The sequence below is a fragment of the Salvelinus alpinus genome, chromosome 32, assembly GCF_045679555.1.
Source record: "Salvelinus alpinus chromosome 32, SLU_Salpinus.1, whole genome shotgun sequence".
Taxonomy (NCBI): domain Eukaryota; kingdom Metazoa; phylum Chordata; class Actinopteri; order Salmoniformes; family Salmonidae; genus Salvelinus; species Salvelinus alpinus.
In genome coordinates, this window is record NC_092117.1 from 9,064,297 (window position 1) to 9,088,396 (window position 24,100).

The 24,100-nt window shown below is 42.9% G+C and overlaps 2 protein-coding genes across 6 annotated transcripts in view; one reads left to right on the forward strand and one right to left on the reverse strand.

Moving 5' to 3' along the window:
- Positions 1-407: 407 nt before the first annotated feature.
- LOC139562072 (homeobox protein Nkx-6.2-like) lies at positions 408-2,975 on the forward strand. 2 transcript variants are annotated; one of them, XM_071379387.1, is made up of 3 exons: positions 408-1,213; positions 1,589-1,782; positions 2,192-2,975. In XM_071379387.1, exons 1-3 carry the CDS (start codon positions 799-801, stop codon positions 2,438-2,440), a joined length of 858 nt encoding a protein of 285 aa, XP_071235488.1. In that variant the 5' UTR covers positions 408-798; the 3' UTR covers positions 2,441-2,975. The 2 variants fall into 2 exon arrangements, with proteins under 2 accessions (XP_071235488.1, XP_071235489.1); XM_071379388.1 differs by having other exon boundaries at positions 410-1,213; positions 1,610-1,782.
- A 1,345-nt stretch (positions 2,976-4,320) lies between these two features.
- Positions 4,321-24,100, reverse strand: part of LOC139562071 (inositol polyphosphate-5-phosphatase A-like) — a 268,112-nt gene continuing 248,332 nt past the window's right edge. Inside the window, exons 12-16 of one of the 4 annotated variants that reach the window (XM_071379382.1) lie at positions 22,557-22,630; positions 10,972-11,083; positions 7,123-7,191; positions 6,189-6,225; positions 4,321-5,893 (exon numbers count right to left, since the gene is read on the reverse strand). In XM_071379382.1, the coding sequence (XP_071235483.1) occupies positions 5,769-5,893; positions 6,189-6,225; positions 7,123-7,191; positions 10,972-11,083; positions 22,557-22,630 (417 nt within the window). In that variant the 3' untranslated portion in view covers positions 4,321-5,768. Of the gene's footprint in view, positions 5,899-6,137; positions 6,226-7,122; positions 7,192-10,971; positions 11,084-22,556; positions 22,631-24,100 lie in introns of all 4 variants that reach the window. The other 3 variants (XM_071379386.1, XM_071379384.1, XM_071379385.1) reach the window with 3 other exon arrangements.

The window sequence follows — 24,100 nt, forward strand, 5'->3', positions numbered from 1 at the left end:
ATCAACAACACATAGCCTACACATAAAGCATACTTTTCAATTAATAAGCTACTGGATGTGTCTTCTAGAAATACGTGTAATCTTATCTTCAACCTCCTTCAAATCACTGGTAACAATGAAATCAGTAGGCCCTGCAGCATAATTGTATTGAGTTTAATGATGTAGCCTACTTACATTGTCATCGGTAATGGGTCATAATGTAAATGTATCATTTCAGTCAAATCTTGAAACAATTATTTCTACAGTACGATGCATCATTAATAGTACAGTAATATATTAAACTTATTAATAGTGTGGCTATGTGCTAGTGGCGCACATGAAAAGTAGCCGAGTGTGTTCCCTCCAATCAGAGAGCGCTCTCACTCAACATTATCCAATGGGGAAAATGCGTATGCAGGTGGCTGCGCCGTTATCTGTGCATCCCGCTTCACTCACACCATAGCTCGACTCAATTTACGAAGAAAGCCGACCCTTATGGTCACCATCAAAACCACAAAAAGATCCTCTAACTTCCGAGTAGATTCTCGTTGTGGACGCATGCGGCAAACTCACAATTGACAGTCTGAATTGGAGAGACATTTTCGATCAAACTATTGCCCGACAACGCAAGAGAATTTCTCTCCTAAATAAGTGTTTTTGTTTTCGGAAGTTTCAACCTTCAGTAGCTGCGGTATCCGGGATATACGTCTGAAACACCTGTAGTGGCCTCTGCTTATCAACCAGTTCAGCACCTTTATATTCCTTTCCTCGGTTTATTGTTATTTTTACTCGAGCGAATTTGGTGGTTCATGCTCTCCAATGTTAGCTGTTGGGCAGATGGATGCTAACCGGCAGAGTGCTTTCGTCCTAGGCAGTACGCCGCTGGCAGCATTGCACAACATGACCGAGATGAAGACGTCTTTATTTCCCTACACTTTGCAGAATCATGCGGGCTTCAAGGCGCATTCTCTTACTCATTTGAACTCACAGCTTGCCCTGGGGACACCACATGGAATTAGCGATATCTTGGGTAGACCTATCAACTCAGCTGGACAGCTGCTCTCGGGCTTTCCAAGGATAAACGGCTTGGCCACCACCGCAGGAATGTACTTTAACCCAGCGGCCGTTTCTCGGTACCCGAAGCCTCTGACGGAGCTCCCGGGGAGAGCACCCATATTCTGGCCTGGAGTGATGCAGAGCTCCCCTTGGAGGGATCCTCGAGTGCCCTGTCCTAGTAAGTTCGCTGTGTCGAGTGCAAAATGTTATAGAAATGCAGTTATAGAAAAACAATTACATTCTGTAGGCTGCTCAACAATGTTTCACTTTTTTAATGCAGACATCTGTTGAATTTGTTGGGTAGCTTATTTTGTGCTGCTTCTTGTAAATGACTTTTAATAACTTAACTTATATTAACGACCTATACATAATTATTCGATGGGCTTTCCATTTATATTGGTTGCTTTTTATATTCAGTGTTTTAATTCATGTGCAAGCCTAGTAGCTATGTTAGTCAACACAAAAAGTCTCACTCCAGGAGTGAAATCGTGAGAACTGTTTACTACTGATGTTGAAATACTAATCACTGTTGTGTTTACATATTTTTGACTAGACTCTTCAATCTTTTTTGTAGCTCAAGCAAACATGATGCTCGACAAGGATGGCAAGAAAAAACACTCCAGGCCAACTTTTTCTGGACAGCAAATTTTTGCATTGGAGAAAACCTTTGAACAGACGAAATACCTTGCTGGCCCAGAAAGAGCTCGACTGGCTTACTCTTTGGGAATGACTGAAAGTCAAGTCAAGGTAACTATCATTACTTGAGTTATCTTTTGACATGAATTAAAATGTAATGAAGCCATTATTTATAGATGATTGTCTTAAAATTAATATTGGCATATTTGGCTCTTCTGTGTGTAGTATGCTTTATTATAAGTTATGTTTAACAGGCTTATTATTAGTAGGCCTATTAATATTATTATTGGCAATATGGTTAACATTATTGGTATTAGCCTATGTCGTTATTATGTTGTCATTATTATGCAATTGGAGCTATTAGTTGGCTAACTTCATGTTAGCAAGGTATTTTCTTGGCTCCGACTCAGATAATGAGTTTTATATTGGAATAATAATTTCTACCTATACTACCAAGAACAGCTCATTTATTATTGTATGTATTAAGTGGCTAATTGTATGTTATTCCTTCTCCCAATAGGTATGGTTTCAAAACAGGAGAACCAAATGGCGGAAGAGACACGCAGCAGAAATGGCAACAGCCAAAAAGAAACATGACTCTGAAACTGAGAAGATGAAGGAAAGCTCGGACAATGAGGACGATGATGAGTACAACAAACCTCTGGACCCAAATTCAGATGACGAAAAAATCACGAGACTTCTGAAAAAGCACAAGGCTACAAACCTTTCCCTGATCAGTCCATGCAGCAATAGCTCGGACACCTTGTGATGACATTGAGAACTTGTCGAGAAAAGACTCAAACACTCCATGATGCTTCTAAAGCTAATTTAACCAGGGTATAAATTGTTCAAAAGGAGAGTAAGGGCGCTGATGGGTGGTATGAATGATTTATGTTGTACAGACGAAAATGTGAGATGTATATATTTTTTACTGAGTAAGTTATGTTATTAAACCAATGTAAACAAGAAATGGCAGGCTTTTCCCGCAAATCCTGATAAGCATATACCTTCTCAATATTATAGCTTAATTTTGTTATATATTGCAGAATAATGTCGCCCATCTCTCCACCTTTACCATTCTAAATTCAAGGTACACAATGTATGAATGCAAACGTTGTAAATTATGTAAAAAGCTTGTTTTAACGATCTAAACTGTTTTATTTTATAATTTGAAGGAATTTGTTTCACCTCATCAAACAAAAATAGAGAACTGGATAATCGTTTGTTGGAATAAGAGAGTATTATTGCTTCCGCGAAGATGGAAGAAAAAAAACTTTGTATTATGAATAAATTATTTAACAAGCGTTTGTTTTTAATATGGAATTTTGTTCCACTTCACTGAAATTACTCTTCATTGAATTAGGCTGCCTACCAATAGTCTAAAATTGATTGGGACCCACTCAATTGCTGAAAAAGGCGGGTATGGTAAATTATAATAATCGGAAATCTGTTTTCTTCCTTTATCCAAGACCATCAAAGATGTTTTCAATCTGTTTAGTTGTTTTTTGTAAACCTTGCCCAAGTCGGAATAGCTCAATGTTAGTTGCGTTGGTGAACGTATAGGACTATACTAAACTCGTAATAGGCCTACGTCTTGTGAAACTTTAGTTGTTTTCAAGATGTGACTTTTTTTAACAACGGCGTTGTGATGGTGGTGATCAGGCCTACAAATGCTAGACCTACTGTATGCATTTACGCATAGCCTAGTGAATTTCATAAATATAGGCTACATATAAAATATTATTATAATTTGCTCTATGTTCCAAAAATGAAAATGTTTAGATTTACAAAGCCGTATATAAAATGGTAACTGGAATGGGGTGTTGCTTAGGTTAACTTAGATAAGTTTGCGTCACAACCCCAAATTACAACCTATATAGCTTAGGCCATTTTATTGTTTGCACTTTAATGTGGATATAATAGTTTGAAGAAGAGTGTGAGTGTGTAGACTAGCATATCTCGACTAAGTGTTTTAGATTTCACACATTTCAGAACAGTTTAGATTTTTGTTTGTTGTTGACCTAACACCGCTGATGTGTAGGTGTTATTAAATATTGGGCCATCATACATTTATTCAGGCTTAAAGCGCAATAGGATAATTACTATTCTATAGGCTAATTAAATCCCTCGTTAATAACCTGCATTTTTGGAACAAATATCATGTTCCATAGCGCTATAATCCATTTAACTACATATTGCATTTTGTATGTATTTCGATACACGTTTCATTATTGCTCTATTACATTTCTTGGAGTTATCATATGACTGCGCTGCTTCTAACTTGAAAACAGAATTTGGCCACTTTTCACCCATCGTTTTCTGTTGCTCTGCTACAGGGCCAAGCTATCTGCAATAATCATAGGGTATGCCGATATCCGAGTAATTACCAGCGTTGATACTTTAGGCTGCATGGTTTAACTTGATGTGATACCACGAACTTTATCATGGAAGCAGGAACATCTTTGGATATATTCATTTTTATACTTTAATCTTCTTGTGCACATAGCTTCAGTAGGGTTGTGTCCACTGGCCATGCATGCAAATTGATCAAGATCCACAAATAAGTAGGCGTTGTCAATAGCATCTTGTTGTGTGGTACAGATGCAATGCTGAAGTGATAGATGCGGTGGAATAATGACAAAACACCCATTTAGTTCTAATGGTTTTATTGCTTGAGAACCGCATAATCAACACTAGAATATAATCTCTATCTGCTGAAAGGAGTGAACAAACTGCCGCTTCTCTTAACACGTGACCAGCGGGAAAAACAAGCAGTTTTACCCACGAACCAAATCACACTGTCAAGACAACATGAAGTCTGCAGCAGGCACAAAATCATTTCAACTTGCGGTGATTTAGATGGAAAACTCAAGGAGCAATCTAACGGCTTCACACAGTCTGAGCTCTGTAGTGTAGTAAATTAAATCAATAACAGGAAACGTTCGCTTTTCATCAACAGCCTCCCCTAATTGCTGTTTAATGCTCTAACGAGCGATGAGAGGAAATTATTTGCAACATAGCAATGAAGGCTGTTGAAGGCTACATACAAAATTAAAAAGCAATTCTTCGAAGTCTTTCCTGCCTTTAGCGTTTTTTTGTTTGTTTTTTTACAATGTATAATCAAGGCCTTTATCTATCAGTTGGACTGGTGTATTTTATGTTGACTTTCCACACTTCATTATGTGTATACTTGGCACCATAACGCAGTAAAAAAAAAAAAACACCTTTACATTTTTTTTAAAGAATACCAAAGCCTATCTAAAAACATCACATTCAGAACCATAATATCATTACATTGAAATAAGTTAGAATAAGAATAATAATAATATGAGTGCTATATATGAAACAATCTTATATACTTGCATGGTCTATGGCACTGCTTAAAACATCATTGGATACACTATACTGTATGAATCATGTTGGCTAAAAAGTGTTTTTTTGCTCACTTGTAATGATAGATTCAAAGGTCATGGCTGATGGAGCACCCAAGCAGCCATATTGTCTCCATATACTTCATAACAATTTTGATTCTCTCTTTAAAAAGTACAGTATATAAAATGAGATTCAGCTGATGTGTGAGGCATGGCAGTGTGTTAGGCACACAAGTCAGCAAAGACAAAATAAAAAAAATTCAAAAGTATTTGAAATTAACCGAAAATATGTATCTATTCTAAACAGTGGGACCACAAAGTTTGGTCAGAAGAGAGACAATGGCACTAAAACCATCAACAACTCTGTTATACTGTCCAATGTACAAATAAACCTAACAATATAGATATACAACTTTTTTTGCATTGCACTTTTTAAAAACATCTTACATACCGTATGGAAGTAGCTTCTATACATAGAGACATACCTACAATTGCAAGTATGGTATCTAAAATAATGTAGTTAAGACTGATTTCTACTAGAGTTTTGGCAACAAGGCTGTAAAATAGTTTTTTCCTTTTTCTGGGGGAATGGGGTGCGTAGCAATGGTAAGGTCAGTGAGGTGTGTCTTATCTCAAACGTCTCTCGGGTGGGTAGTCCAGATACTGACGTGTTGTGTGGAAAAACAACAGCTTGTATGGATGAAGTGTTAGAACGACTGCAACTGGTCAGCACGGCTGAACAGTCTGTATAGGGTCTTCCGTGTGTGTGTTTGTGTGTGTGTTGGTGTCCAACTCTTGGTTCTTATCACAGAGGCGCTTCAGGCAGAGATCTTCTCCACCCTTTGGCACCACTTCCCTGACAAAATAAAGACACACACACACACACACACACACACACACACACACACACACACACACACACACACACCATGAGAATACTGCATCAGCATCAGGCCATGTGTAATACAAAGGGAAAAAAATGCAAAAGATAAAGGAAGTGAAAGCATAATAATAAATATATTATTATTAATAATAATAACAGTAAAAAGCAATAATTACAAACATTTATTCATAATAATAAAGAAAAATATTTACCACGACATCACTGCACGTTACAACACTTGTGCTTATTTGCATTAGGTTTACCTGCCCCGGCTGTTAATCGAAACGACAGGTAGACAGGCTGCCAGACAGACGGACAAAGAAAGACAAATAAGACAGTTAGCAACAGTCCTGCCCTGACTGGAAGGGCCAAAGGCAAGGGGGCCAATATAAGTTTAAAGCCCATTTTCTCCCTCTCTCTCTCTCTCTCTCTCTCTCTCTCTCTCTCTCTCTCTCTCTCTCTCTCTCTCACACACACACACAACCATCCATTACACATAGCCTAAACTCGCATACCAGGGGTGCACATATTTCCTCCTGCACGCTAACTACATTGGACATTTTTTAAACATAGCAGAATGTGATTTTAGCGGGTGCGTGTGGTTCTTGGCCTAGGTCTGGTGGAGTCTGTTTCACTGCCCCGGTCACCTCACACACACACTACTGTCCAGTCCACAGTATGTAATGATGAAAGACTGAGGACTTCAGCTTTAAGGCGCCTCTCTCTCTCTCTGTCAGCTTAACAGCCACTGCCTAACATTGCAGACTGGACGGACTGCGTTAAATACTGTCTATAAAGTCAGCATGACAAAAGAACCTCTGATCACAACATGACTGTTCACAGCCGACTTTTCGTTTCACTAGAGACACATGCAGAATATGTTCATAAGCAATTGCAGTAATAGGTCAATGGAGTACTAGTTTTTGGTTATGATAAGGTAAGGTAGTCGTACTAATCTAATTTACAAGTCATATTCTTCAAAATCAAAGACAATACAGAATAGCATTCATTGAAAATGACTGGAAAGCCCACATTTCAATAGTGCAAACTTTTAGTTTTCAATTGAAACAATAGAACATGATTAAATAATGTACTTGATCTCACACAGCCATATCACACATACAGACAGACAGACACACAACCGCAAACAGGCACAACACAATACAACCCAGAAGTGGGCTAGGCCTGTGATGTTACCTTGTGGTCCCCCATGCAGACGTTGGGCCCTATATTGTCGTAGACCAAGTATTTCTCCTCATTTTCAGGCTGAGAAAAAAATGCAACACATTAACACAACGCTGAATACAGAGAGGTATAAACATGTAAACAAACAATAACAAACATAATTGAGAGAGAAAATATTCCTACCAGAGTGCTAAATAATTGTATTCGTTGCCATTTTGAGGTAAACATTTGTTTATTTAGTTAAAATTGAACAATGTTATTAGATGAATCTTATTATCTTAGACATTTCGTGAGCTATAAGTAAATCTGGTCCTAAAGTACTAGCCTACCCCTGAATGCATATGCCTTCTTTATAACTAACAACAGGGTTTAAATGGTGTTAAATACACCTTTAAAACTCAATATTGCACCAGTTCTTTGAAGATTGAATATAGTGAGTAGACATGAACTGTGTCAAGACCATATTTACCTCCCAAACAAATGCACTGATTCAGTATATGAATGAATCATGTTCCATATCTCACACAAAGGAAGTGTCAAACACAAACATTCATCTCGGGCCTAGAGTATAATAAATCATATTTATCTGGTAGAACTAAATCCTTTTTAAATAGTCAGAGCGGTCAGCTGTGATTAGGTGAATAACACCGCCACTTGAGAAGAAACACAAGAGTAGCTTCAGAATGGGCCATAAACTTAAATCCAAATTAACTTCAAACCTATCCTGCTAGTCTAAGGTCACCGGTGCGCTGGCGTGCACCTCGCGGTGGGGTACCTCACTCCGACTCTCTGAGGGGCCACGCTCTAGCACTTTCCCCAACCGCCTGCCAAATGCCTGAGTTGCTGCCTCCCGCAGCCCTGGATACATTCATCACATACAGACTTGATAATTTACAAAGGCAGCATAAAACTGTGGATTTTCAGCCTGCATAATCTTTAGACAGATAAACAAATTACCAGGGCCCTCCTGCAGAAACAGAGCGCTCGCTCCGCTGAGCATTCATTACCGCGCTTCCACCCTTCGGCGCTGTGCCGCGAAGGCAGCGGGCAACCTTTGGCGTGTTAGGGCTCGGCAAGCAGAAAATAACATGATGGCGAGTTAACCGACCGTGCCATGATAGATGATGCCACTCGGACGCCTGTTTACAGGCCCATGTCTCAACAATCTGTAACGCTGCCCGGGAGTGACTGAGTGTTTGTGTGTGTCTGTGGTGTGTGTGTGTATGCTCAGTGCATCATCAGCCAATCTGTGAACATTTTAACATAAGGAGACTCAGCCCGTTCCCTTAATTCTAAACAATTAACCTGTAATTGAGAAAGTAAATCAATTGTAGAACTACTATTTATAGAAACAATTGATAGGCTTTTTGGTGGCTCTTAATTATAATTTTTTTAAATGACGAGGGCAAGCGTTTTGGAAAGGGGGATAGGCCAAACCTTCCTGTATAGACTCAGTAGATGAGAAGGACAGAAAAAAATGATTCTCATTTGTTCAGGACAAAGGAAAGCCAACTTCCTCCTCCCGCCTGTGTACTGGGGCTCAAAGATGTGTGTGGCTGTGAGCAGACTCACACTGTGGAGAGGACTACTGTACTGCGCTGTTATCCTGGAGACAATCAGATAAATGGCAGGCATTGCTACAGAAGAGAAGTGCTATTGTGGAAGAAGGGATTGCTCTGGTGTTATGGTCAATAAAGGGTCTCTCCTCTCCATGGACAGCCGGCCAGTTTCTCCCCATACAGGGTAATGTTCAATAGTGCACACCGTCGAAAAGCGCTTTGCAACGGAAAGCAAAACTAGGCGTTTTCATTTAGGACAAGTTCAGAAAGTATCTCTCTGTTTTACGACATTTCTAACCATTTTCTACCTACTGAACACCTGCCATGCCATGTCGATGTGGCTGCCTTCACTTAAATCTAGAGCTGGCCTAGTCTCATTAATCACATCAGATGCCTTCCAACAGTTCTCTTGTCAGGGACTACCTCCAATTTAATCAAGTGTGAGAGTGCATTTTTAGACACAATACATTTTTCCTCTTGTCACCTTAAAAAGCACAGTAATCAAATAGGTGGAGAAACGTAATCTATTCATTGGGCTGATTAAAGGAAAAATGGGCCATCTGAGTGTAAATTGAAATGACAGATTTATACCCACTCCTTTGCTGACAACTGCAACCAACAGGGAAAACAGAAAAAAGGATGCATTTGTCAAAGTTGTAGTATCATGGAAAATGGTAAGTTAGGCTGATAGATACTGGAGGCTGTCTATGCAGCAATAGTCTATGTGCCGGGGGGCTAGGGTCAGTCCGCCCACCCTCCCCCTCTCTCTCCCTACCTCCCTCCCTCCCTCTCTCCACCCAGAGGACCTGAGCCCTTGGCTGTCCCCATCCCCAGTCCACCTGTTCGTGCTGCCAATCCAGTTTTTATGCTGTTTTGCCTGTGGCTATGGAACCCTGATTTGTTCACGATGCGTGCTATCTTGTCATTCTGCCGCTCCAGTTTCAACTGTTCTGCCTGCGGCTATTGAACCCTAACCTGCTCACCGGACGTGCTACCTTGTCCCGGACCTGCTGTTTTCGACCATCTCTCTCTCTCCCTCACTACCGCTATCTCGACCTCTGAAAGCTCGGCTATAAAAAGTCAACTGACATTTACTCCTGAGGTGCTGACAACCACTTATTTGACCCTGCCGGTCATCTATGAATATTTGAACATCTTGAAGAACGATCTGGGCTTAACGGCCATGTACTGTTATAATCCCTACCCGGCACAGCCAGAAGAGGACTGGCCACCCCGCAGAGCCTGGTTCCTCTCTAGGTTTCTTACTAGGTTCCTGCCTTTCTAGGGAGTTTTTCCTAGCCACCGTGCTTCTACATCTGCATCGCTTGCTGTTTGGGGTTTTAGGCTGGGTTTGTGACATCTGCTGATGTAAAAAGGGCTTTATAAATACATTTTATTTTTATTAGTAAACATGTTAGGAAATGTACTTTGTGTTAAAGAGGTATTATAAACAGTTTTGTATTATCCAACCCCAGGCTACACTTCTCCAGCTCCACCATGTTCTCGTCATAGCCAGACGGGAACAGCAAACAACTGGGGAAAGACAACAGTCTGGAGCCCAAACTGGTGCTGTGCTGACGGAGAGGGACGGAGGTGGCAGATTGGTTGATAGTTTACATTTGGGCAGGGTGGTGGGCCACAGCTTTGGGCTGCGCCAATGTGTTGACTTTCGAGAATGAGCAGACAGAGGGAGCACAAGAGCTCCAGCTTTATAGAGCCATTATGGCCCACGGGCACTCTATAAGATCTAGGATATATATACTGTCTGTGTGGACAACTGGGCTTAACTCTCCGGATGAATATTCACACACAGTACATCCCTCCATCTGTGGGGGGGGGGGGTAAGAGTGACAGAGTGGGTGGAAGAAAAAGAGAGAATGGAGGAGGGAGTCGGAATGTGAAAAAGGGCTAGCGTAAGAGTAGATTCCCATAGACCAAGAGTGTGAAGACATCCCTGATGGCAATCCAAGATTCTACATGTTGAATCAGAAATAACCACAGGGTGATGGTCTGCCACTGACTGTTACTGGCCAGACGTCGTGTGTATGCGTCTGAGCTTCTTAAACTCACTTTTAAGACCAGGTCTCTGGCTATGTATATATACAAGGTTAAACTCACCTTTAAGACCAGGTCTCTGGCTATATATATACAAGGTTAAACTCACCTTTAAGGCTAGGTCTCTGGCTATATATATACAAGGTTAAACTCACCTTTAAGACCAGGTATCTGGCTATATATATACAAGGTTAAACTCACCTTTAAGGCTAGGTCTCTGGCAATATATACACAAGGTTAAACTCACCTTTAAGACCAAGTCTTTAGCTGTAGCAGACATGAGGACGCGGTCACACCAGGCAGGGCATCTGGTGTCCATGTACTGCTTTCCCTGACTGCTGTCTTCACTGTACGGATAACTGTGGAAACAAACCCCAAAACACAACCATCAGTTACATACAGTTCAGAGAACAATGGTCCATAAAAGACAATTCTGTGTATTCTAATGTAGATTTTGTAAAAGGCATAGCCAACAAATTAGTTTAGTTTTGCAAATTGAGTTTCTAAGTTGGGGGCTAAAGCACAGAAGAGGAGAAAACACTGAATCCAATTAGATACACAGCTTTGACTTTCTGGAAATAATCTTTTGAATGAACACCATGGAAGGATGGCTCAATCAGAGCAAACTTGTGAGGAAAAAGCCATGCCAACTGTACAGGGTCTGAAGATCTCGCTGTGGAAGAAGCTGAGTGAGTATGTGAGTGTGATATATAGAGAGAGAAAGAGGTAGAAAAAGAGAGAGAAAAAGAAAGAGCCAGAGCAGAGGGAGTTTCAGTCGCCGTGTTCTCTCTCTCTCAGAAATGTACAGCAGCTACATCCTTATGCAGCCATCAAAAAGAGATTAGTGCTGTGGCAAATGGCCAAGTAAGATTGTATCTGGTAACAGGAGGAACAATCGGATGATTTAAGTAGCCGGGCCCGCCGGGAAGCCCATCGAACCGATACAGATTTACATTGTTGAAAATTCAATTTGGCCCTCCAGCTCATCAAACTGCATCAGATTTACATGCCACCAATCCAATTTGTTTGCGGGGCTCATCAGGATAGGACCGGGTTTACATACTGTAATACCAATCCAATTTGTTCCTTCAGTGCTACACACAGGGCTCACCGTGGCGTAACACAACATGCGTTCGCCCGGGGCCAGTAAAACTAATGACAAAATACCCACAGCCGTCCTATATTATCCAAAGCACTATTGTCAAGAAGCTTGGGTGAAGACATAATAAGACTTGAAAGTAAAAGTGTATCTGGGATTACATACTGTAAATGTCATGTGTGATTATTCTGTTTCTGTGTGTCTCTGTGTGCGTGTGTGTGCGCGCGCGCCTTCCTGTGTGTGTGCATGCATATGGGGGTGTTTCACTATAATGTAATGACTTGGAGACCCCTCCTAGTATTCTCCAATCAGTCAGTCAGATGGGTCCATCTGATTAAATATTTTTGTCCTGTTAACACACAGCTATAAGACACATTTACCTAGCTAACTAGTGGCTGCGAGTACACACACAGGCACCTCCTTAGGCCAATCAGCCATGCTGTGCAAGGCAGGCCAACATACACTGTCACATGGCAGCCATGAAGGCAGAGTGTGTTACACTCAGGCAGCCAGGCAGGGAACCAACTGGGCAAACAGAGGCCTGGTAAACACCCCCTGACGCACACACGCATACGTGCACACGCGCGCACACATACACAATGCACTGGGACAGCTGCCACCGCACAGGGGGCAATGTTACAGTTGTGCCATGGCGACCAGTGTGACACACAGACTGGGAACTATGGGACAGCGGCGGGGGGGAATAGGGGAGGAGAGGTACCCACATCCGGCCAGCACACAGCACCCCCCGCTGGGTGAACAAACAGGCCTGCAGAGGGCTCCTTACAGGCTCCTTACAGAGCACACAGCCTCCAATTAGCATGAATGGCACTTTAAGCATGTGGAAATGCAGCAGGTTTTGGTATGCTAAAGAAGGCATGAAGGATGGATCCAGAGGATGAAAGTATTTCAGAGAGATAAAGAAGAGAGGGGATAAAGAGAGCTCAGAGAGAAAAACAGAGTGCTGGAGGAAAAGAGCAAAGTCATCAAAGTGGCTCGGGATCAAGCCATCTTCAGGGGTGGCCTAGCTACAGACTCTTCATTTAGTCCATACAGTGAACTGGCCCTAAATTACTATGCTATCTCTCTTTTGTAAGGGAAATATAAGGGAGTATTCAACCTCTCATAGCAAATTGCTATGGAACACATTAAAAAACAAAACCACTATCACTGTTTTTGATGATAAAATATCAATCTTAAAGGTGATTAATCATTGTATAAAATGATTAACAATACTCAACAATGGCGATGAAACGATAACTGTGCAGGCAGTCTTGCCCTTCTCTTCCTCTTCCTTTCTCACCCCACCCTCCAATGGCCCCAATTGAGATAACAGGTCCTAATGCAACAGCAAACACCAGAGTGGCGGCTTTGGGGAGTGCTGTGTGATTAATGTGTCCGATTAAGGCGCTCACAAACTTATCTGAAAGCAAACGGGGTGAGTGGGCGTACGGGCCGGAGCTCCTATCGGGCACTTATTGCCCGCAGCAAGACTAATTACACTAATTAATGGGGCCGAGCTGATAAACTCAACAAATCTCCCACCTGTGTGTATGACAGTGTCCCATGCTCGCTGTGAGACAGAGCCTGCGCATGCAAGCACATGCACGAGCACCAGTCCGTTGGCCAAACTTCTGTCCCTCAGGCAGGCTACTGTGGTGGTACTGCACCTGGCTCCATAGCAAATGGAGCAGCTGCATCCCCACTTTCAAAATAGGGGTGGAAACATTTTTGCATCCCCCACTTTTTTTTACTAGAAAATACCATGATCCATTGGGTAATTTGTAATTTTCTGTTTTTTTTGTGTTTTTTTTTGTGATCAAATGTTTTTTTTTTTTTTTAATAAGGTACACAAAACAGGTACACATGGACAGAGAAACGAGTGACAATACTGAACAAGACAAACAGTTACCAACCAGGCGCCAGACTGAAATATGTTGTGAGATGATAGGGCCAAATTTGAGTTTGCAATGTTTGAGCGGGATGTCAGAATGGATTATGTCTTGGAGTCTGTAAGGGGCAACTAATTTCCCCCTCCATTTCAACGACTAGCAACGTTTTGAGCTAGTCCACATTAACATAGATGTGTCCATTTTATATATGATATAATAATTAACAGATTGCATTTTGCACCCTCTCCCCAGTCGCCTCAAGACGAACGACTTCGTCCACTCAACGTTTTGCGTTGCTCCTGGCAACACTGTTTTAGAAAGCACGCGTCGCACCACTGATGTTTAAAATGAAAAAGCACCTGCAAAAGAAACTTGTTTATCTATTTTATTGTGCTGATATATTCGTATCGTTGTCCGATGGTGTTGGTCAAGGGGTGTTGTTGTTACATACTGTATAATTTGACCTGCGTTGACCACGAGCAAATTCATTGTATCGTTTCACTTTCCATGTAAGAATCATGATGAGCATGGGCATCTCTGATTTGGCTACGCTGTAGCGCAAACTTTGAGTAGCCGTCCATCAGCCTACCAAATGTTGCACCTTAGCAGAAAACTGCATGTCTGGTAGCTCGCGGGCTGTCAATGAGTAGCTCTCGCAAGTAGATAGTGAGAAATACTCAGTAGGCCTAATATTATATGATTAAATCTGAAAGAATTTTCCTCCCCAAGCTGTTTACAGGCATTTAACACCATTCAACATTTTTGCGATATATTTTCCCAACTTCAATCGGTTAAATCACATTGTTAAAATGTTTTCATTCACCTTGAAAAGTAACAGTGACAGTGTCTGTATGTGCCTACGCACCAAATGAAAAAACACAGGATATTTGTGTCTGGATAAAACAGTTTTGCTTATGGGCCCGGCTCCATGAGGGGGGCAAAAGGGGACTTAGCCCTCTCAGGTGAAACTTTTGCCACCTAATTTCTTCCCCATGTCCCTATATAAAAATAGCAAAAAAGTTAAAAAGATTGCGTGACAGGTTGCCGCGAAATCTGTATCTCTGCTGCGCTGTATCAGCACCATGGACAGAGCGCGCGTGTGTGTGTAGCCGGCCTATAAAAAGCCACTGGACGATTTTCCATGGGTTTCCATAAAAAGCACTGTTCGTTTGTGGTAGGCTATGTGAATAACGTAAAAACGCCACCGTCATTTTTGATTTATAAGGAATGGGTCAAGTTTACAGTTGAAGCTGCTTCACCCAATTCACCACTAGAGTTTAGTTAGCTTCTTAGCTAGCTGTAAAAGGCGTTAATGTTATTAGCCTAGAGGATTTAGCTCTAATCAGCTCATCTGCCACAATGGATATCAGAAACCAAACCACACAGAGGCCGCCACCAAGCCCAGCAGCGATGATGCTGCCGAGCTCCAGCTAGCTCTCTGTGAAGAGCTTACCCCCCTTCCACAAGTGCCGCCAGGGTAATGGCTACACATTCCCTTCCAAATCCGACTGTTCCTGACGATCTTGGAACAGAGGCAGCAAGCCCAGGTTAGCCTAGAATTCTACCCTAGCCACAGCTTTTCTGTCCAACATTGTCAATTTAAGAGTAACTGGTTCATATGACCAGAGTGGCTGCAATACTCAGTTACTGCAGATGCAGAATTTTGGTTCCCATGTCAAAAGTTCTGTATTGGGTCCAATGCTAACGCAGACAAAGCCTTCATCCAAGGCAGATATTCTGACTGGAAGCACGCAAAAGATTCAGAAGGCCCGCATCAAGCAAGGAGCATTTGAAATACATTGCACTGTAAAAAGAAAACAAGTTCAGAGTGAGGCGTCAACTGAGGTGTCAACACTTGTTGATGATAGGCAGCTAGCAAGAACTATTTTTCCACTTTGACAAACGTGATCAGTCAGCACAGACAAAGCATTCTACACCCAAGGAAAGCTCGACTAATCCAACTGGCATTTGAGGGGGACCTTAAAAGAAGATTTCGGGGGAGAATGGAATTATCGATTACCTAGAAAGTTCAACTCTTCTGAAAAGGTAAGAAAATCTAGCTGGTTGGTTTTGATTAAAATCTAGGTGGCATAGCCAGTGGTGTCATTTTCTGCAAACACCTAGGGTACGGAATGGCAAAATGACTTCTTTAGCCAGACTATATTTTCATTGCCAAAACGGCCTTTTTTAGTGTGTAGGGCGCTGCTATGGCGCTGCTAGAGCGCAACGAAGATATCGCGACAACCTGTGCCTTCCTGGTTAAAAGCAATGGTCTCGAGATTTGAACTTATGTTTATTGTGGTGGTATAGCGTGATATAAGCAGAATTCAATATAATTCCAATGCAATACCCCCCCAAAATTGTGTCCCCTCACCGATTCCAACTGCTCCCATAGTCACTTTATCCTGGTGCTGGGTCTGTCTGCTTGGCTGGGTAAGTAATATCGACCAAATATACCTTTTCTACCCTCTTTGCATCAAGTATGTATGCTGCTGAAACAAGTCAATAAAAAAAATGTTCATGTTGACAATGCTCCAAACAAGGGAGCAAAAAAAAAAGTCAAGACCCCCACCCTCCCAAGCTTCTGAACCCCTACTTCCAGACAAAGTCAGGCGCCCAGGCTTGGCTCAGCTACCTAAACAGTTTAGTTTCTATGAACCACCGGTTGCTGTGTGTAATATATAATGCATTGTGAATAATATGTATTCATAATGGTGGAAAGAATTGGAAACGATGTGTGCACCTGCACACCATTGAAAACATCCTCTTTAGTTGGGCTATAACCTCATATGAAAAATGTACTGACTTCAACACGGGGACTTCTCTCAAAGCCACGCCACCATTACTCATTCTTCATGTGGGGTTTAATGTTTGACTGCCTGCTGTGACATGACTCATAGATTTTTCAAATAAGTGTCAGTCGTGTGTTTGGGCAGTACAGAGGATTGGCGAGGTGAAACCTAGTATCAGTCAGACCTGGGTTCAAATACTATTTGAAATTGTTCAAATACTTCTAGCATTTGCTCTAGTCCTGGAGTGCCAGATGGGTGGGCTTTGCACTTTTGCAAGTATTCTCTTGGTTCCATTGCACCAGACCAGCTCAATCAAGCCCAGCTAAAGTATTTTAAATGAATTCAAATAGTATTTGAACCAAGGTCTGGTATCACTCTGCCTCACCAGGCCAATTGAGAGCCTTTATCCCCAGGCTGCAGTCACACAGCACTGGTGAGCGTCATTCAGGCCAGGCCCCTGTTCCATCCTGTCACACATTTCCTATCTCCCGGCCAAATGCCATTATCTTGTTCTACATAATGACCAATAAGTGACAAGCTAAATAAGTGACAAGCCAAACATATTTAACGAGGGCAATATAAACTAGTGAATATCGGCAGGGAGCTAGAGATAAGAGTTGTTCGAGCATTAATGACACAAGGGCAGAGGTCAGTAGGGGCATCATGGGGCTAAGGTCACATGACTCAGTGTTACGGGGCTGTGCGGACGCAGAGATTGGCGGAGCTGTCAAGTTATTTTAATTTCACTGGAAAATGTTTAAAAAAATGTAATGATACCTCTCCCGCTCAGCCATATTTGTTTACCGTTGTCAGGGGAGACTTGGCAAAACAAGGCCGGGAGCAGGAAAAAGAGGAGGCACCTCCATTTTCATTCACAAAGATCAGCCACACAAACTGCTATCAATAAATCTCCCTGAATGTTTGCTCCACATTTCAGGGTTGGGGAGCTCTCCGCCACAACATTGGCCCAACACAAACACCGTGTCAAATGCCACATGTTGCTCAGAGGTTGTGTGTGTGTGTGTTCACATGTTGTGTGTGTGTGTGTGTATTGGACAGACTGCTACACTCTGTCCAAGAGGTTCTGTATCAGTAAAGAGCTGCATCTATTCTACAGCCCCCCTTTCACTCAAGAGGAAGTCTTGAGCGTCTATTTAACCCCTATATGTACCAGAGGAGTTTAAACAAAGGCTCCCTCTCATCCCAGTGAAGCATCAGCGCAGGAAAGAAGCACACAGACACATGGCCATTGGAAATGACCAGCTATCATCATACTACAAAAGCCCCTCGTCATTTTTTTATGGCTCCCCGGCAGTTAGAATGATGGATGTGTTGAGAGTGTGAAACAATGTTCCTCCTCAGCTGATGATAACGCTCGATCTCCTCTACACTCCAGCGAATAATACCAGCTGTGTGTGCGTGCCTTAGAATCCCTCTCTTACAGTAGTTAACGAACATCTGTGGTACTCCATAAACTGAGTCACGCGCCTCCGACTGAGTATAGGAGAACCTTTCAGAGGAGGAGAGGAGCTAGAACAAGAATGTCCTTCACTTGGCTTGCCATCAGACACACGCGCGCCACACACACACAGTGACATCATTCTTAAGATGCCCAGGGGGCGGGATCTCTATGTCTTCCTCATTCTGCAGGGAGAGTAGGAGAGTCAGTGTAGGGCCTCCCAAGTGACGTAGCTATCTAAGGCACTGCATCGCAGTGCTAGAGGAGTCACTACAGACCCGGGTTTGATCCCGGGCTGTGTCGCAGAAGGTCGCGACCGGGAGACCCATGAGGCGGCGCATAATTGGCCCAGCTTCGTCCGGGTTAGGGGAGGGTTTGGCCGGCCGGGATGTCCTTGTCCCATTGCGCTCTAGTGACTCCTTGTGGCGGGCCGGGCGCATGCACGCTGACTTGTGTCATCAGCTGTAGAGTGTTTCCTCCGACACATTGGTCCGGCTGGCTTCCAGGTTAAGCGAGCAGTGTGTCAAGAAGCAGTGCGGCTTGGCAGGGTCGTGTTTCGGGAGGCATGGCTCTTGACCTTCGCCTCTCCTGAGTCCGTACGGGAGTTGCAGCGATGGGACAAGACTAACTATCAATTGGATATCACGAAATAAAAACATTGAATAAAAAATTTAAAAAGGAGAGTCATTGTGTTAAGAACTGTTTCACAATGGCCTTACTGACACATTCACAAATTCAACTATTCAATGAAGAAACATCACACTCAGTAAAGTTCTGTTATCCATTGGTGAACTCTTGGAAAATCTAAGATGGCCATAAATTATAATGCAAAGCATTCAGTTGCTTGTTTTCAACTAAAACTTGTTTTCTGTCTTTATTGAAGGGACAGGGGACGGATTAGTGCTTCGAGAGCATGTCCTGGAGATTTGACTTATGTCATTGGACCAAATGCTATTTTCCTCCCTAAACGAATGGCCAACCGCACAGGTAATTTGTTTTTCTCAAGGTTTTCTTCCCCCTGCACTGTAAATGCTGTGTATTTTCCCAGGGGGGAAGTCACTCTTCGGCCCATCCTCATAGACCCGCCATGTTTGGAAAATGTTTGCTAACTTGCCAAGGTTGGTCCCGGGGCGCTCCCGGCTTCCTGTTAAACACCAAACGGTGAAGAGACAACCGTTTATCAGCCACCCTCCTCACCCACCCTGCCCCTCCTCAGCTCACGACCTCCTGGCCGATTCGCCCCTCTCCACTACTCTGCGCTTCTCCCGCCCTGTCTAGACTGGGCAAACACAGACGCATGGGGCTGTAGTCATCCTTTCTAGCTCAAGCGCCTTCCCATATTTCTCTCTTTCCGCTCTCACCTCTCCATCTCCCCTTCCACCTCCTCCATGTCTTTTTCTGTGTAGTGTACTCATGGGGCCGTATGGAGTTAGAACCGCAGTCTGTCTGATGACGCTCAAAATCCCCTCAGAACCCATTCAGGGTAACCTGGTTAAAGCAGGAATAAATTATTCCCCTACTCTCTCATTGTTTTACTGAATTTCCCCCCCGCCAGGGTTTATATTACATTTTTGCATCGATCTTAGACAAAAAAAAGGGCAAATAAATTTGATAACGGGCAGTACTAAAAGCCTTCTCCTAAATCAATAGAAATATATGAATAACATAAGTTACTCAACCTCCTTATATGTTTTAAGGGAGATTACCGTAGTTATGCTTCTCCAGCAAACTGAATCAAATGTAAAATTGTAAGTATACCATTCAGTTATTTTCAGTCTTGGGGCCATGCTGTCATTTGTTACAAAGATGATAGTCAACCTTTGCACAATAACTTTTCTTGAAAATGCTCAGAAGAACGTTAATGGAATGGATGGCAATTACTAGTTTGATCATATGTGATTGGTTTCCAATTGACAGACTGCGCCTCATTCCCAACTACCAAACTCCAACAGATATCGCCTTTAAAAAAAAGTGTGCGCGCACAACTGTGTGAATGGTATACCCCTTAGCCTATCAGCGTGCGGCAGCCAGCTGGCACCAGGTACAACTCTCGCGGGCTGCGGCCAAATTCCACACCCCGATGGCCGAGTGCTTAGACATGTCACGGCCAACTTTGACAGACAACTTCTTGAAGGTGGAGCGATATGAAATTACAGCTTGTTGCACATTCCATAAATGCAAACACAACGCACGAGTATGTACGGGACAGACAATGAAATAACGTATAGTCTCAATAACACTATAGTGTCTTATTCAAGAAATGGAATGGAACATCCAGTTTGGAGTGTTTGGTCTTTTACTGCAGCCTGGTTGAGGGTGAGAGAGAGGATCATCATTTTTCCGCTGTCACACATTTTCACAACCTTATACCTACAGTTCTTGCCCTGTATTCATAAAGCGTCTCAGAGTAAGAATACTGATCTAGGATCAGGTCCCCCCTGTCCATACAATCTCACTCATTATGATCTAAAAAGACAAAACTGATCCTATATCAGCACTCCTACTCTGAGACTCTCTGAGAATACAGGCCCCTAATCTCTAAACAAAAATAATTGAGAGTTTGATGACATCTTTATACCTGGCAACATGCTCAATTTCCTAAAATACAGCGACGACTAGGCTACGGTTTTCCACTCAATTTCACAAGTGGGCAGACTACAACATGCAGGATTCATTGATAGATTAAACACGAGTGACCAGTATTGACTTATCGATTGAATGCAAGCGAGCATGTGTGTGTGCGTGCGTGTGTGTATAGAGGGCCTCTGATGGCCTGTGTTAAGGGGAGTAATAACCTCACAGATGGTGAGGGGCTGGTCCGGAGCAGGCTATGTGATGGAGAACAATCTTTGACTGCTTGATTGCTCATGGAGCACAAGGGAGCTCTGACAGGGGGAGGGGGGAGTATGTACACGCTGTGTGTGTGTGTGTCTGTTGGTGCAAGTGTGTGTTATGTGAATGGGAGGAGGGGTTGTTTAAGTTTAACTAGGCCATTTCTACTCATTACACCACTTACAATGACGTGGCTTCTATCAGACACTGAGTGGATCAAATAACATTTCCAATGCTGTGCCGAAGTCTCCTCAATTTGATGAATCATGTTTCCAAGTAGGTGAAAATCATTTGTATTCTTTCACAGCAGCCTGTTCATTCACCTGGCAGGGAAACGATGATTCAATATTATATTATGGATAGATAGGCGCAAAAGTCACAGAGTGTAAAAGGACAATAAATCCAGCCGTCACTTATGCAAAGCGATGTAAATGGGGTCCCTGATTAAGAGACAGAGTCATTTAAAAACAGTGACTGCCAGGACCTTGTCATACACACAGTCCCTGCCTGCCCCGCCCCTTGCCCGCCACTAGAGCAGTTTATCAAGTAATTATTGTTTGATTACAGCGTTTCATTATCTGCACTGATTGAGTCACAACTGGCGGCAAAGGTCAAGCACCATTATCGCGCCAGCGCCGAGACATATTTCGATGCAGGCCGGGTGTGTGTTTTCCCTCCCTCTCCTCTGAAAGGGCTAATTGCAAATGCATTTGTTTGAGGAAGAGGAGACAGAGTAGCAGGACCCCCGCCCCAATGTCCCCCAACTCCCACCGTGATGGAATATCAATGCAGGCCGCCTCACACACACACACACACACACACACACACACACACACACACACACACACACACACACACACACACACACACACACACACACACACACACACACACACACACACACACACACACACACACACACACACAAGAAAGAACAGACACGTGCACATGAACATGCAACCAAACACACGTACACACACACCCAGGGGAGCATTTTAGGAGCACATCCAATCATACTAAACAATTGATAACCATCAAACATATACTTGGCATAAACAAAGCCATTTGGGCCAAGAGGGATGATTGAGTAATGTTAAGGCCCCATACCCTAAATGGACCAAAACATCAGCCTCTAGTACACTGCTGATTTACTCTGCTCTTCGAAGATGTGGTGCTGTAGTGAGGTTCGCCGTGAGGTCCCCTTCTTTTCATAACCTACTCTTACCAATGGATAGAATGTGTACTTCCAAAAATGTAATTCAATCTTTCGGTACCCTACACTGTTGACTGAGTCCTGGATAATTATGTATTGTAGCTACTGTAACTTGCACATGGTTAGAGTGAGATGTGAAGGGTATAAGGGTCAGGGCCACTATTTCAGGGGCAATGATAGTGAAGGTGAGAGAGTAGGCACTTTATGTGGTTATAGACAGGGGAAGTAGGTAATATACAGTATAATAGACAGTAATAGGTAGGTACCAATATAGGCACCAATTACTGTGCAGTGTAATAGATAGTTACATCCCTGGAAGACCATTATTGATTTAATTGGTGATGTTTGGCTCTTGTACCATACCATTATGGAATAACTGCCTTTTTAAAAGACCACATTAGTCAGTATGGAGTGGTACAAGAAATCCAATGACCAAGAGTACAACATTTGTTTATAATCCCCTATTAAATAACAGGAGTGATTGAGTTGAATAGGTATGGTTCACAGACATTGATTCATAAGGAAACATTGAGAGGATTTCATACCTGGGAGGAAAGGAGATCTCCAGCTCGTGCAGCCGTTCCTTGAAACAGGACAGCTCACTGTCAAACTGTAAAAACTGTGAAGAGAGAGGGGGGGGGGGGGGGGGGGGGTGATAAAGTGTTTATTTCTTTACAGAAAGTAATATCCACTATGTCAGTCATCACTCACTGAGTGAATAACTATGAGAGTGTGAGTGTGTGTGTGAGGCGCCTGCATGCATGAGTCAGTGTTAGATAATAATTGTGTTAGCTTCGTTTCTCTCCTTTTTCGTGGATTTGTGCCTTTGCCAGCATACTGCACAAGTGTCATGAACAGTGTGGTGGTACATGAAGGCAAGTGTGTGAGAACAGCTGACCAGTGCTGATGTGTGCGTCTCTGACCTGGCTATTCCAGAGCCATCCCTGTCCTATCGCAGCCCCCAGTTTGCTGGCGAGGGTGTGGGTCTGTCTCTGTCGCTCTACGCTGACAGCAGATCCAAACAGTCTTCATCAATCATGTCCCGTCTCCCACCTGCACTCCCTCTGACTGCACCAGCACAGACGTACACCCCCACTCCATCCCCTCTCCTCTCCCCCCTTCCCAAATCCCATAAATCATTAGTGAGAAGTGCAATTAGCAGCTCCTTGTACACATTAATTATCTGGGAGATGAGCAGGTAGCAGGGGCATCTGCATCGCTGGCTCCCTGAGCGACGGATAGGTATCTGGGCAACCCTGCAGGATACATACAGACCCTGCCCCTTCCTGACTGACTGGCAGCTAGCAGGAACATACCAGAGCATGTTCATTTGGTGGTAAATTGACACCCTCAACAGAACACATATCAGATATAGTCTGATGAGGTCCTCTACACTGCCTTTGTGATACTGTCAGTAGTTATAAAGCTAGCTTGACAATAACATTACATGGCTGTACGACATGTAACAATAGAGTGAATGGAATCACCATCTAGGACAGTGTTAAAACCAAACAACCAGCCAAACAGAGGGTAGGTGAGGGAGAATTGTCAGAGGAGTGGTGTCTTACCAGTGGAATATAAACACATCCATCAAATTTGAGTTGTCACATGCACCAATTACAACAAGTGTAGACTTTACTGTGAAATGCTTACATACGAGTCCTTTCACAACAATGCAGTTAAAAAGTAAGAAAATTAACAAATAGGTCAAAATAAAATACTATAAAATAACAATTATGTATTCAGTATTCAGGCTATATACAAGGAGTACCGGTACAGAGTCAGTGTATTGGGGTACGAGGAAGTTGCGGTGATTGATTTGAGGTAATATGTACATATAGGTTTGGTTAGGTGACTGATTGAAGTACTATGTACATGTAGGTAGGCGGTGAAAAGTAGAAAGTCCGGGTAGCCGTTTAACTGTTCAGCAGTCTTATAGCTTTGGGGTAGAAGCTGTTCAGGAGCCTTTTGGTCCCAGTCTTGGCGATCCGGTACCACTTATTGTGCGGTAGCAGAGAGAAGACTGACTTGGGTGGCTGGAGTTTTTGACAATTTTTAGGGCTTTCCTCTGACACCACTTGGTATAGAG

Excerpts from the sequence above, each read along its gene's own strand:
- LOC139562072 (XM_071379387.1), top strand. The coding sequence starts at position 799 with ATGTTAGCTGTTGGGCAGATGGATGCTAACCGGCAGAGTGCTTTCGTC. Across the intron at positions 1,214-1,588 it reads TCCTCGAGTGCCCTGTCCTA|ACTCTTCAATCTTTTTTGTA; the intron begins GTAAGTTCGCTG and ends ATTTTTGACTAG. Across the intron at positions 1,783-2,191 it reads TGACTGAAAGTCAAGTCAAG|GTATGGTTTCAAAACAGGAG; the intron begins GTAACTATCATT and ends TTCTCCCAATAG.